We start from the raw sequence: 12,408 nt of genomic DNA on the forward strand, positions 1-12,408 counted from the left end.
TTTTTTTTTATATTTAAAAAAAATGAAGGTCCGGTCCATTATTATAATGACTTGTTCCAGACTTAAGTGTCTCTCTCTCTCTCTCTCTCTCTCTCTCTCTCTCTCTCTCTCTCTCTCTCTCTCTCTCTCTCTGTCTCTCTCTCCTCTCTCTGTGACCTGGCGAGATGACCTTATCTGATAATACAAAGGGAAGACGCCATCTCCGTTTTTTTGTATCTCGAACGGGCCTTGTCATCCGTGTCTTGTTAGGCCTAGAGGGGGTAGAGTCTCTCTCTCTCTCTCTCTCTCTCTCTCTCTCAAGGCCGAGTGACTGGAACGCGAATCTTAGATACAAAACATTTTTTGAATCATATGGAGATACATCCTGGCCTTTCATGTATGGAGTCGTCCAGCTGCGCATGCGCTTAGTATAATGTATCCGTATTTATGTAAAGTATAAATAAATCACACAATCTCTATTTATCACTGTTACATTTTGAATAGCTCGAGTTCATACATAATTATTCCTATTTTGTTCCAGGACTATTTCTTCCAAGCTTATACCTGTACTGTATTTTAAATCCTGTATTCAGAAGCCATCAATCAACTAAAAGTTACAGAGATTGCGTGAATGCGTAAACGGAACCCTGTCTATTAAATACGCTACAGCCGCTGTCAGTCATTTGTTAGCTGCCCGTACGGACGTCGAGTATGCAGGTTGCGTAAATCCTGAGTCCCATGCGCAAGGCGTAAGTCCCAAATGATTGGAAAGGGGCGTTTTTGTCATCCACGTTCATTTGTTAGGCTTGTTGGGGTCTGGTGTCGTGTGGTTTTAGCTGCATGCCTTTTTTATTTTTTTTTTTTTTTCCATAGTGTATTTTTATTGTTATTTATAGGTTCAAGTGAGGAATTGATGTTTTAAATTTCTTCTTCTTCTTCTTCTTCTTCTTCTTCTTCTTATTATTCTTTCTTCTTCTGTCTTCTTCTTTCTTCTTCTTCTTCTTCTTCTTCTTTCTTCTTCTTATTATTATTAAGTATTAATTTTTTTATTATTATTATTATTATTATTATTATTATTATTACTGTACTCTGAAGTTTCTTAGTTTTCTTTCTAAAAAGCTGTTTTTTCAAAAAGTTGTATGAAGTTTTTTTTTTTTCAGTTTTTCAGAAGTTTAGTATGAAGTTTTTTTCAGTTTTCAGTTTTTGAGGGAATTTTTCCAGAAGTTTTGAAGTTTTAAGCCTTGAAAAGTTTTTTAGGTTTTCAAAGATTTTTATGATTATTATTTTCTGTTAAAAAAATTTCTAAAATGCTCAAGTTTTCAAGAGGATTTTTAGTTTTTTTTCTTGGAGTGTTTTAATAACTTTAAAATTCCAGTTGTTTTTAATCTAAAAGTGTTTCTCGTTTTTATAAAGTTTTTAATTTTTCTAAAGTTCTCAGGTTTTCCAAGAGAGGTTTTTTTTTTTAGTTTGTTTTTAAAATTCAAGTTGTTTTTAATTTTTCTAAAGTGTTCAAGTTTTCCCAAAGAGTTTTTCCAAGAGAAGGTTTTAGTTATTTTTTAGTTTCAATTTGGATGACTTAAAGTGATTTTTCATTTTTCTAAAGTGTTCAAGTATCCCAAAGAGTTATAAGTTTTCCATAAGAGGGCTTTTAGAGTTATGTTTTGAAAATTTATTTTATCTTTGTTTTTCTTTATTTGTTTTTCTCAAAGGGAAGATGTGCCAGTGTTGCACGACGCAGTCCCTGCCTGGTTGATGAAATTGCGCAAAAGCTTTTCTTGGAATTCCTTTGACGAGAGGAGAAAGGGAAGAATCTTTCTTTCACCTGAAAAGACATCTGGCGTATCCTTGTGTACTGCTGTCACGAATGATTTGACATTGACGCTGTAATGATGCCCGTTTCTCGTTTGCTCGGGCGTTACCAGAGAGAGAGAGAGAGAGAGAGAGAGAGAGAGAGAGAGAGAGAGAGAGAGTTGGGGATGTCTGTTATTGATGAAAGCCACTGGCTTTTATTGCAGTATTTCTTGAAGCAGAAGTTGGCATCAGTGTTCAGGAAGGGTAACCACTTTCGCCTGATATGTTGTTTGGGTCCTTTTTTTTTTTTTTTTTTTTTTTTGCAAATTTAAGAAGTGTTCAGTTTTACGTGTGGTTTTTTTCTTGCCTGTGTGTCATTTGCCTTATCTCGCCACTCTTTGGCCATTCTATCAAGACATTAAGTTTCGTGTAGTTTCATAATGACAAAATTCTCCGAATATTAAATGACAAAATTCTCCGAATATTAAATGACAAAATTCTCCGAATATTGTTGTACCAACGAAATTGTTCTGCGCACAAATCGTTGTAACTGCTATTTAATCTCTGCACACTTCAGAAGAAATGTTTTGTTCATTAAAACCACTGGAGGTTTCATAAACACAGATCTCCCCCTTAACAAATGTGAAAATGTGTTACAAACAAAACTGTTTTCTTGCACATACTATTCAGGTTTCAAATGCCACTGCGCATTCTTTTGCAATATGGGTCTTGCTTGTGATGTACGCGATTATAATACAACCACCACGAACTTTTAGTTGCGTCATCACACTCTCGCTCTTTCTCTTCCCCCAACAATATGTTGTCTTCGGGCCGGGAAATAAGGCGCCAGGGAGGGCCTAACTGCTGTTGCAGCTTGCAGTGACTGTTCGGGAATGGATCTCACGATCGGGACTTGGTTAGACTTTGTCATTAAGGGGTGCTTGTCACCTCTTTGCGAACAGGTGGTTGACCTCTATTGCTTCGGGACGTGGGGATGGGGAGGGGTCTGGGTCGGGCTTGGTGAGAGTACCGGGGCAAGAGAACCAACCCTCTATACTCAGTAGGTCTGAGGGTCAGATCACCACTATACCTACTCCGTCCATCCCCTCCCCTTCCCCAGTGCAGGGGCGGAGGAGGAGGAGGAGGGATGAGGATGATCTTGTAGGAGAGAGTACTCAGGATTCCTCCCCCACATTTCCCCCCCCTAACCCCTGGGGTAGGGTATACCTCCTTGGGTATACCTCATTTGGTGCCTGGCAGAGGAGTACTCCTTTTTAAAAGTTGGGATGAAGTGGGTGTGACTCCGTGCGGGTGTTTTGTGGAGGGTTTTCGTGGGTGGATAGGGTGAGGTGGGGGTGTGAAGGGGAGATTATAGGCAGGTGGGGGTGAAGGGGAGATTATAAGCAGGTGGGGGTGAAGGGGAGATGGGGGATTAATGAAGAGAATAGGGGTGAAGGTTGAATTGTTGCAACGGAGTTGGGAGGTTGCATTGCAGGGTTTTGAAGCTTTTAAAGTTTTTTTTTTTTTTTTATCTCCTGGATGATTGATTTGACACTTTAATTGGAATGAATATTTACTTATTACGAGGTGAAGTGAGTTTGTTCAAACATTATGGAGTGGGCTGACTTTTAAAAATGTGGGTTTTTAGCTACCTGGCTCTAGCCTTGAAAGAAATGTGAACTTAGTTTATCTGACATCTATTGCAATTTACTATTACGAGACGTAAAAAAAAATTAATTTCAGAAAATTGGAAAATTAAGTTTTTTTTTATTTTTATTTTTAACTCATATCCACTAGATCAGCAAAGAGGTGTGAAGCAAAAGCTTTAAAATTTTTAAATATTAAAACATTTAAAATATTCAAGTGTTTTTGTCAGGGTGAAATTTGCATGTTGAGAAGAGAAGAGTCAGCATGGCTGAGCAATTTTCCCTTAAGCTGATAACTGTCAGCTTTGAAATGTGAAAATTGTGAGTTAGAATGTTGGAATGAGGTCACTCTGGAGGGATTAGGGAACCTGCGCTTTAAAAGTTCAGTTAGGTTAGGGTATCTTTGCTTAAAATAAATGTTAAGCAGTTTTGTATGGGTTAAGCAACGAAGGTATGTCATCATAGAATAGAATGCCTTTAAGTATGCATTCATAGGACGACTCCACGTACCCACTTATAAAATGCCTCTTCGTGTACGCTAAGATGCCTTGATGTACGCATATATAGAATGACTATGGACGCATATATAGAATGACTTTATGTACGCATGTATAATATGACTTGTTGTACTCATGTACGGATTTAAACAAGGCCTCTACAAACGCATTTATGGAAGGGCTCTGCGTACACATTTATAGAATGCCTCTATGAACGCATTTATAGAAGGCCTCTACCTACACATTAAGAGAATGCCTCTATGTAAGCAGTTAGAGAATGCCTCTACTTAGAACTCTTAAACATTTGTAGAATGCCTGTTCTTTAACATTTATAAAATACCTCTACGCACGCATTTGTAGGCCTCTACGTACGCATTCATAAAATGCCTACACATTTAAAGAAGGCTCTAATGCAAACATTTATAGAAGTACCCAAACATTTATAGAAGGTTAAACAATAGCCTCTAAAACATTTAGAAAGGCCTCTTAAACATTTATAAAATGCCTCTACCCAAACATTTATAGAAGGCCTCTACCCAAACATTTATAGAAGGCCTCTACCCAAACATTTATAGAAGGCCTCTACCCAAACATTTATAGAAGGCCTCTACCCAAACATTTATAGAAGGCCTCTACCCAAACATTTATAGAAGGCCTCAAACATTTATAGAAAGGCCTACCCAAACATTTATAGAAGGCCTCTACATTTATAGAAGGCCTCTACCCAAACATTTATAGAAGGCCTCTACCCAAACATTTATAGAAGGCCTCTACCCAAACATTTATAGAAGGCCTCTACCTAAACATTTATAGAATGCCTCTACCCAAACATTTATAGAGTGCCTCTACATACGCATTTATAAAAGGCTTCTACATAAACGACTCCTTACCACTTGGGGGAGTATTACCACGCTTTGATAGGCAGTATAGCCTTCCCTAGGGCACACAGTTTTGGTATTATTAATAGCTACAATTAGTATTATTAATAGCGGTAGCACTGGTAGTCATAGGACGTTGAAGATAAGAATCCAGCCACGCGGAAAGTACCATATCACGCCTGATAGGCAGTGCTATGCAGGTCCTGGTGCTGTGATCCTGCATGCGTGATGGACATCCTTCTCTCTCTCTCTCTCTCTCTCTCTCTCTCTTGCTGCAGGCTTGTTGCTGCACGGTGAGTGGGGGTTGGGGAAAGGATTTGGTGGTTGGGGGGGGAGGGAGGAAATGGGTGGAGGGAGGGGAGGGAGGGGAGAGGGAGGTGGGAGTGGAGGGGAGGAGAGGGCAAGGGATTGGGTGCATGACAAACTTAACGGGTGTTGCAGCAGCAGGGCTTAAAAGTACTTTTGAGGGAAGAACTGGTTATTTGGGCTCTTACGGAATGTCTAGAGCTGTCATGGCTGACGGTGATGATGATGATGATGATGATGATGATGACGGCTGCCACTACACGTTAGGGGAAAGTTTTTTTTTTTTCTTTCTCTTTAATTGTTACAGACAGACAGACAGACAGGCCATGGGAAATGGGTCCTTCAAAGTCGTCCTTATTTCTGCAACCTTCTGTCTAGTAGAAATTCCTAATTCAAGTATGTGTGTAAACTTGAAAGCACTCTCTCTCTCTCTCTCTCTCTCTCTCTCTCTCTCTCTCTCTCTCTCTCTCTCTCTCTCTCTCTCTCTCTCTGGTCAACACTGTAATTTGGGAAGCAGCAAACTTCTTATATTTCCTCCGTGTGACATAATGGAATTACTCACTCCTTTCATAATCACAGAGCCTCGATAAGCGTTGCTTGTCTTAGAAGTTTGTAGAGTTCTCTTCCTCCTGACTTGAGAGATGCTTTTCCACCGAATGCGAATTTAAAGTTCTAAGCAACTGTCAAGTGGATTTGCAATATTCTTTAGAACACCGCTGTTTATATCCCACACTTTTAAAGTGGTAGGAACGCTCTCACGAAAGGAGATGAGTCGCAAAATTCATTCGGCATCTGGATTATTTATTATTATTATTTTTATTATTATTATTATTATTATTATTATTATTAAAGATGATGAGAACACTAGTGAAAATGTTTTTTTGACATGGCATCGCTGTTTTTCACTGTTACCAGGAACCTTTTTTTGCAAATGAACATTTTTTGGAAGTTTGAGTTTCAGTGGACCTGTGGGCTTGTTCCATAAGAATAGCGTTCATCTTCTGAATAATAATAATAATAATAATAATAATAATAATAATATAATAATAATAATATTCACTAAAGTTTAAAGACCAACTTAGGTAACTACAGTTTGGTCTTGAAACTGGAGTGAATTTTGTTAAAACTATATTTCCAAAACAGAACGGGACTTTAACTATATAATTATTATTATTATTATTATTATTATTATTATTATTATTAGTATTAGTAGTAGTAGATGAACCTTATTCTTATGGGGCAACCCCACAGGGCCATTGAAATTCAAATTTCCAAAATATATGGTCATTTACAAGAAAGATTCCTGGTAATTGTGGAAAAACGCCATTAAAAATTTTTTTTTTTTTTCACAAATCCATAATAAGTTCAAGAGGCGTCCCTCAAAGATGGGATTAGATGAGAGGAAATGCACCGCAGGGCAGGTATGAGGTACATCCGACCTCATACCTCATAAGTTTAAAAAAATAATGGAAGTGAACATTTTAAGTCTTGAGATGATCGTCCCAGACTGCAAGATATTGCAACTGCATTCCTTCACGCCGCAGTCTTGAACGTTTGCTTTGCGTGCGTGTCGTCACTCTCATCCTGGTGGGCTTCTTGCGTGCGTGTGTGTGCTCTCGCGCGCGCGTGCACGCGAGCGGCAAGCATAACGCCTTTTTTTTGGGGGCGTGGCAAGTTCAAGGCCGGGAAGGGATGGGAGTTAGGACGGGTACCCACGGGTGTTAGGGGCCGGGGGGCGGGATCTTCTTGACATGGGTGGATGTATAACGGTTTGGGAGTGAATGTCATGAAGAATGGGTGTGTGTGTGTGTGTGTGTGTGTGTGTGAGTGTGTGAGTGTGAGTGTGTGTGTGTGTGTGTGTGTGTGTGAGAGAGAGAGAGAGAGAGAGAGAGAGAGAGAGATTGAGATTAATAGCGAAATAGCTTGTAGAAGTAGTGTAATATAAATATTTATATTATTAAAGAAATATTTGTGTAAATTATTTTTTAGTTAAAAAATATTTAAAATAGTGAAGAAATGTTTGTGGTAAAGAAATTTGTTGTAAAGAAATATTTACATTGGAGAAATATTTACATTAAATATTTATAGTAAAGAAATATTTACATTAGAATCTTTATAATGATTTAAACCCCTGTGTTAGTAAATATTTACATTAAATATTTATAGTAAAGAAATATTTACATTAGAATCTTTATAATAATTTTAACCCGTGTGTCAGTACTGTGATAAACAATTTTGCAAATTGGAAAGAACCTCTTAGCTTTTGAGGTCGTCATAGAAAGCTTATACGTTTTTGAAATCCTCCTCCTCCTCCTCCTCCTCCACCTCCTCCCTCCTCCTCCTCCTACTCCTCCTCCTCCTCCTCCTCCTCCTCCTCCTCCTCCTCCTCCTACTACGCTACTACTACTACTACTACTACTCCATTCACCCCTTTCCCGTGAATGATTGACAAGGACTCGAGAGGATTGTTTTCGAGTAAGATGAATCGATGTCCAGTCCCCTGTCTCTCTCCCACCCCACCCCACTGTCCAGAGCGGTGTTCTCTAAGCGGATTACTCGACTGTGGATTTGGAGGGTTTTGCAGCAATCCTTGAATAATTATCCCATTTGTTTGTTGTGAAGTTTTAAGACTGCAGGGCTTATAAAAAATAAAAATGAAAAACCTTTAGTGAATTTACCAGGATAGGGTCTAAATGACGTGTGTAAATTTTTTTGTAGTTGGACCTTTTTTATGCATGTGTATTTTTATCAATATGTTTTACCCTGGAAGGTGGATTTTTTTTTTTTTTTTTCCCAAAAGTACAATGTTGAGTCGTTTTTGTATTCATGAGTAAATTAGGCTTAAAAAAAAAGCCTGTAGTGAATTTACCCGGATAGGGTCTAAATGACGCGTGAATATTTTGTAGTTGGACCTTTTTTCTGTATATATTTTTATATTTTTATCGATATCATATCTTATACCGTGGGAGGTATATTTTTTATTTTTTTTTTTTTCTTCAAAAGTACAATCTTGAGTATTTGAGTAAATTTTGTTGTTACTTATCATCGTTATCTCGCTGTCGATTTTTCCGCTTGGCTTGTCGATAACAGTGACACCAGATAAAGGAGTGATGTAATACTCGATGAAATCCGAGAACAAGATAAAGAAGATTATTTTAAATTCGGGCCACAGAGAATAACTTTGTTACTATAAGAATTTAAACCCTATTTAATCAGTTTCTCAGTCTCTATTAACGCTAAAAATCTTTCAAACAGATAAAAAAGGGGTGATACAACATTCGATAAAATTTGGGAACAAGAATAATGATTTGCTTTAAAATGGTACCACAGGATAGATTTTCAGTAATTTTTTTATACCGTATTTTAAAATTCTTTGCTCGACTTGACGTTAGTTAAAGAAAATCTTTCACAGAACGAAATAACCCATAAAATTAAAAGTAAATAAATAAATAAATAAATCAGCTTTTAAAAGTCCCCAGACACCCGAGAAGCTTACGATAAAAATGGAAGTCCACGAATACCTTTGGAATTGTTTCAAAGATCGACACAATCTGCGCTCCGGTATCTTATCAATTGTAACACGGCAACTTTATCAGCGTTCTCATTATCGAGAAGTGCCCTGGTGATGACTTTGGAAGTTGAAATCACACAACTCTGTCTTTTTTTTATTTTTTTATTTTTAATAAAAAGGACTAAACTTAGATTATGTGCAATTACAGTATGTCAACACTGAGTCTTTTTTTATTATTTTTTTGTAAAAAGGATTGAACTTAGATCATGTACAATTACAGTATGCTTACAGTATACATCAGCACACAGTGTACATAGGCATTTCTTTTACACTCGGGCGAATCGTGAGGTGTAGCCGTCGCGTCAGTGGTCGTCCACTTGCTCACCTGCTGGCTATGTGCACCTTTCATTGTTTTCTAATTGGCTCATTATGAGGGCAGGGACAGGTAACTTTCACCTCCCCACCTCTCCCTTCCCCCCCCCTCCCCCTCTCCCCTCCTCCTCCCTCGTGTGTTGAAAGCTGAGAAATATTTTTCCTCTCTCTCTCTCTCTCTCTCTTTGTGTTGAAAGCTGAGAAATATATTTCCTCTCTCTCTCTCTCTCTCTCTCTCTCTCTCTCTCTCTCTCTCGAGTTGAAAGCTGAGAAATATATTTCTCTCTCTCTCTCTCTCTCTCTCTCTGTGTGTGTGTGTGTGTGTGTGTGTGTGTGTGTGTGTGTGTGTGTGTGTGTTTTGGGTTTTTGGGGGACAATTCAATTCTCCGTATTTCTTAGACATGGTTAATTCACAAGTACTGAATTTTAGTGTGCATTGTATTGTCATTGAACATTTTAATGATTTCAGTGTTTTTACTACTACTACTACTACTACTACTACTGCTGCTACTACTACTACTACTACTACTACTACTATTTTCTTATATGGATATCTCAACTACTATTGGTATTTCAATTATAAACCGTATAATTCTTTCAGTCACGGACTACTTGTGGTAATCAGTCTTTCAGACATTGAATAGTTCTAATAGATCTTGTAGTCATTTTAAGGCATTGAATAATAATATAGATCGTACAGTAAATCAAGCAGTGATAGTAGTAATAATCTTAATTATTTCAGGCGGTAAATAGTTAAAATGCATCTTAATTTTTTTAGCATTGAATAGTTAGGATCTTAACAAAATAGTATTTCTGGCATTGAATATATGTAATAGATCTTAGTCTTTCGGGCATTGGATAGTATAATATATCTGATTCTTTCAGGCGTTGGTAGATATATTTATATATACAGTATCCCTGGCATGAAGATTATAACAGATCTTACATTCATACAATCTTCCAGGCCTGGAATAATCACAACAGATCTTAAATACATAGCCATCTAGTCAGTTGAAACGGACCCCATCAGTTACCAAATCTACATTTTTTAATTTTTGCTTCCTCTTTGCTTACCCAATCAGCCAATTTCTAATGTACTCAATTTCTTCTTTGCAGACGTATTCTGGTCTTTTCTGCGTGGTGGTCAACCCGTACCGCCGGTTGCCCATTTACACAGAGAAGGTCATCGAAATGTACAAGGGCAAGAAACGCCACGAGATGCCCCCCCACGTGTACGCCATCACAGACTGCGCCTATAGGTCCATGTTGCAAGGTGAGTCGAAAGATTTGGGTTTTTGGGGGGGTTACGGTGGGTCGAACGATTTGGGTGTTGGGGGAGTTGGGGAGGGGAGGAGGGAGGACCAGAGATATTTAGGATTTCAGAGGTAGGGGAAGAGCTGGATTTATTCAGTGGGGATTTTTTCCATTACATCTGTATTATATGCTACCGGGGAATGAAAGATACGAATTGATTAAAAGCTTGGATTTATTTTAAAGATAAGGACAGAGATGTAAGTTATCAGATGGGTGTTTAAATGGGCTAGGCACTCGTTATTGCCAACATTGATTGTGCTTATAAATCCTTGTTGCGAGGTAAGGAGAGCTTTGGAAATAAGCGAGTGGGGGATTTATTTTCAAGCTGAGATGTTAGGATTTACAAAAGGGGGATTTTTGTTATCACAGATTGCGTCTGGATTATGTCTTACAGGGTGAAGAAAACGTTGGGGATTTTTGGGAGTTGGGATTTATGTACAAAATGGATAGTCGGATTTATTGAAGGGATTTTAATTAAAGCCACTGATTACGCGTATAGATCCGTGTTCCAAGATATGGTAAAAGTAATAATTTAAGGTTTGGTAGCGTAAACATTTTTATGATTATATAAAATTAAAGCCATATAAATTAAATACATACATTCGCATGTTTAAGAAAAATGTTAAATTGGAGAGCTGTTATTGAAGAGTGAATTGATAGTTACGGCAAAAATAAATTGTTGATAGCCGTCAAGTTTTGCTTGTTGCATTACGATGTAGAAGTGGCCTCTCTGATGTCTTTATAGCTGCAAGTAAACTCGAGTTGCCAATTTGGCTTTTCTTTGCCTCTCGCTGAAATATGATGGCAACACACTTGTCTGACATCCGTGTGACTTGGATAGGATCCCAAAAGCAGAGAGAGAGAGAGAGAGAGAGAGAGAGAGAGAGAGAGAGAGAGAGAGAGAGACGGGGGTTGTGGGTAAGGGGTAATGAGCAATGGATTTAGTGAGGATGAAGTAGCGAAGATTGCTTGTGAGACTCTCTCTCTCTCTCTCTCTCTCTCTCTCTCTCTCTCTCTCTCTCTCTCTCTCTCTCTCTCTCTCTCTCACAATCCATATATTAAGTTATTTTACCACAGCTGTGAAGTAATGGTCGAGATGTTAAGCTATTTTGTCAGGTGATTCTCTCTCTCTCTCTCTCTCTCTCTCTCTCTCTCTCTCTCTCTCTCTCTCTCTCTCTCTCTCTCTCTCTCTCCAAACGCCAAGAGAGGCAAATTGTCAAAGAAAGAAATTAGTCTCCTTTTAGATGTGCAAGATATCTTTCTGGAGAAGAGCCATGTTTCTTTGTGTGTGGGGCAGGGCTGGCAGGCTAAGGTTTGGGGTAGGGATAGAGAGGGGTGGATGGGGGCAGGGGTGACAGAGCGAGATGGCCAAGGTTGCAAGATTTTGCAAACTGTCATTTTTCTTGACAACCATTGTGACAACCCTTTTTTTTTTCAATGGGTTTTCAGAATTGTTTTGAAGAATTTTCCGTCTTTATTTTAGTAGTTTTATTATAGTTTTTCACTAATATTCGATGCTCTCTCTCTCTCTCTCTCTCTCTCTCTCTCTCTCTCTCTCTCTCTCTTGCTCTTATTCCTATACCCACTAATTTCTCACTTTGTATATCATTTAATCCCATGCAGAATTTCTCTCTCTCTCTCTCTCTCTCTCTCTCTCTCTCTCTCTTAAATCCTATACCCACATCATTACTTCGCGCCCTCTTTCCAATTATACGTTTTTACTCACTGCCCCCTCATCTTCAATGCCTGCGTTCGTGCTTGCGTGCGTGCTGCCTGCCTGCCTGCCTGCCTGCCTGCGCTCTCCTCGCACCGATCGAATTAGGGTACATTGACCTGCCTCGGGCCAGGGTATGTCATCACGAGGCTGTTTTGTATACTTTTAGAAGGGCATCATTATCATCATCAGGGTTAGTCGACAAATTTCCCCTGACGGCCTCCTCGCTTCACTGCTGCATTCCATTCTCTCTCTCTCTCTCTCTCTCTCTCTCTCCACGGATATTTTTTATTTTTTGGTGGTTTATTTTTTGTGTACTTTTGATTTTTTTTTTTTAGATTTTGCCTGTTTTATATTGCTTTTTTTTTTTTTTTACGTATTTTAGATTGTATATTTTTTG

The 12,408-nt window shown here is 38.4% G+C and overlaps 1 protein-coding gene across 1 annotated transcript in view; it reads left to right on the forward strand.

The window, feature by feature from the left end:
• Positions 1–12,408, forward strand: part of LOC136832318 (myosin heavy chain, non-muscle-like) — a 172,054-nt gene that overhangs the window by 65,734 nt on the left and 93,912 nt on the right. Inside the window, 1 exon segment of the mRNA XM_067093225.1 lies at positions 10,097–10,253. Within this exon segment, the coding sequence (XP_066949326.1) occupies positions 10,097–10,253 (157 nt within the window).

Source organism: Macrobrachium rosenbergii, chromosome 49 (genome assembly GCF_040412425.1).
Source record: "Macrobrachium rosenbergii isolate ZJJX-2024 chromosome 49, ASM4041242v1, whole genome shotgun sequence".
Taxonomy (NCBI): Eukaryota; Metazoa; Arthropoda; class Malacostraca; order Decapoda; family Palaemonidae; genus Macrobrachium; species Macrobrachium rosenbergii.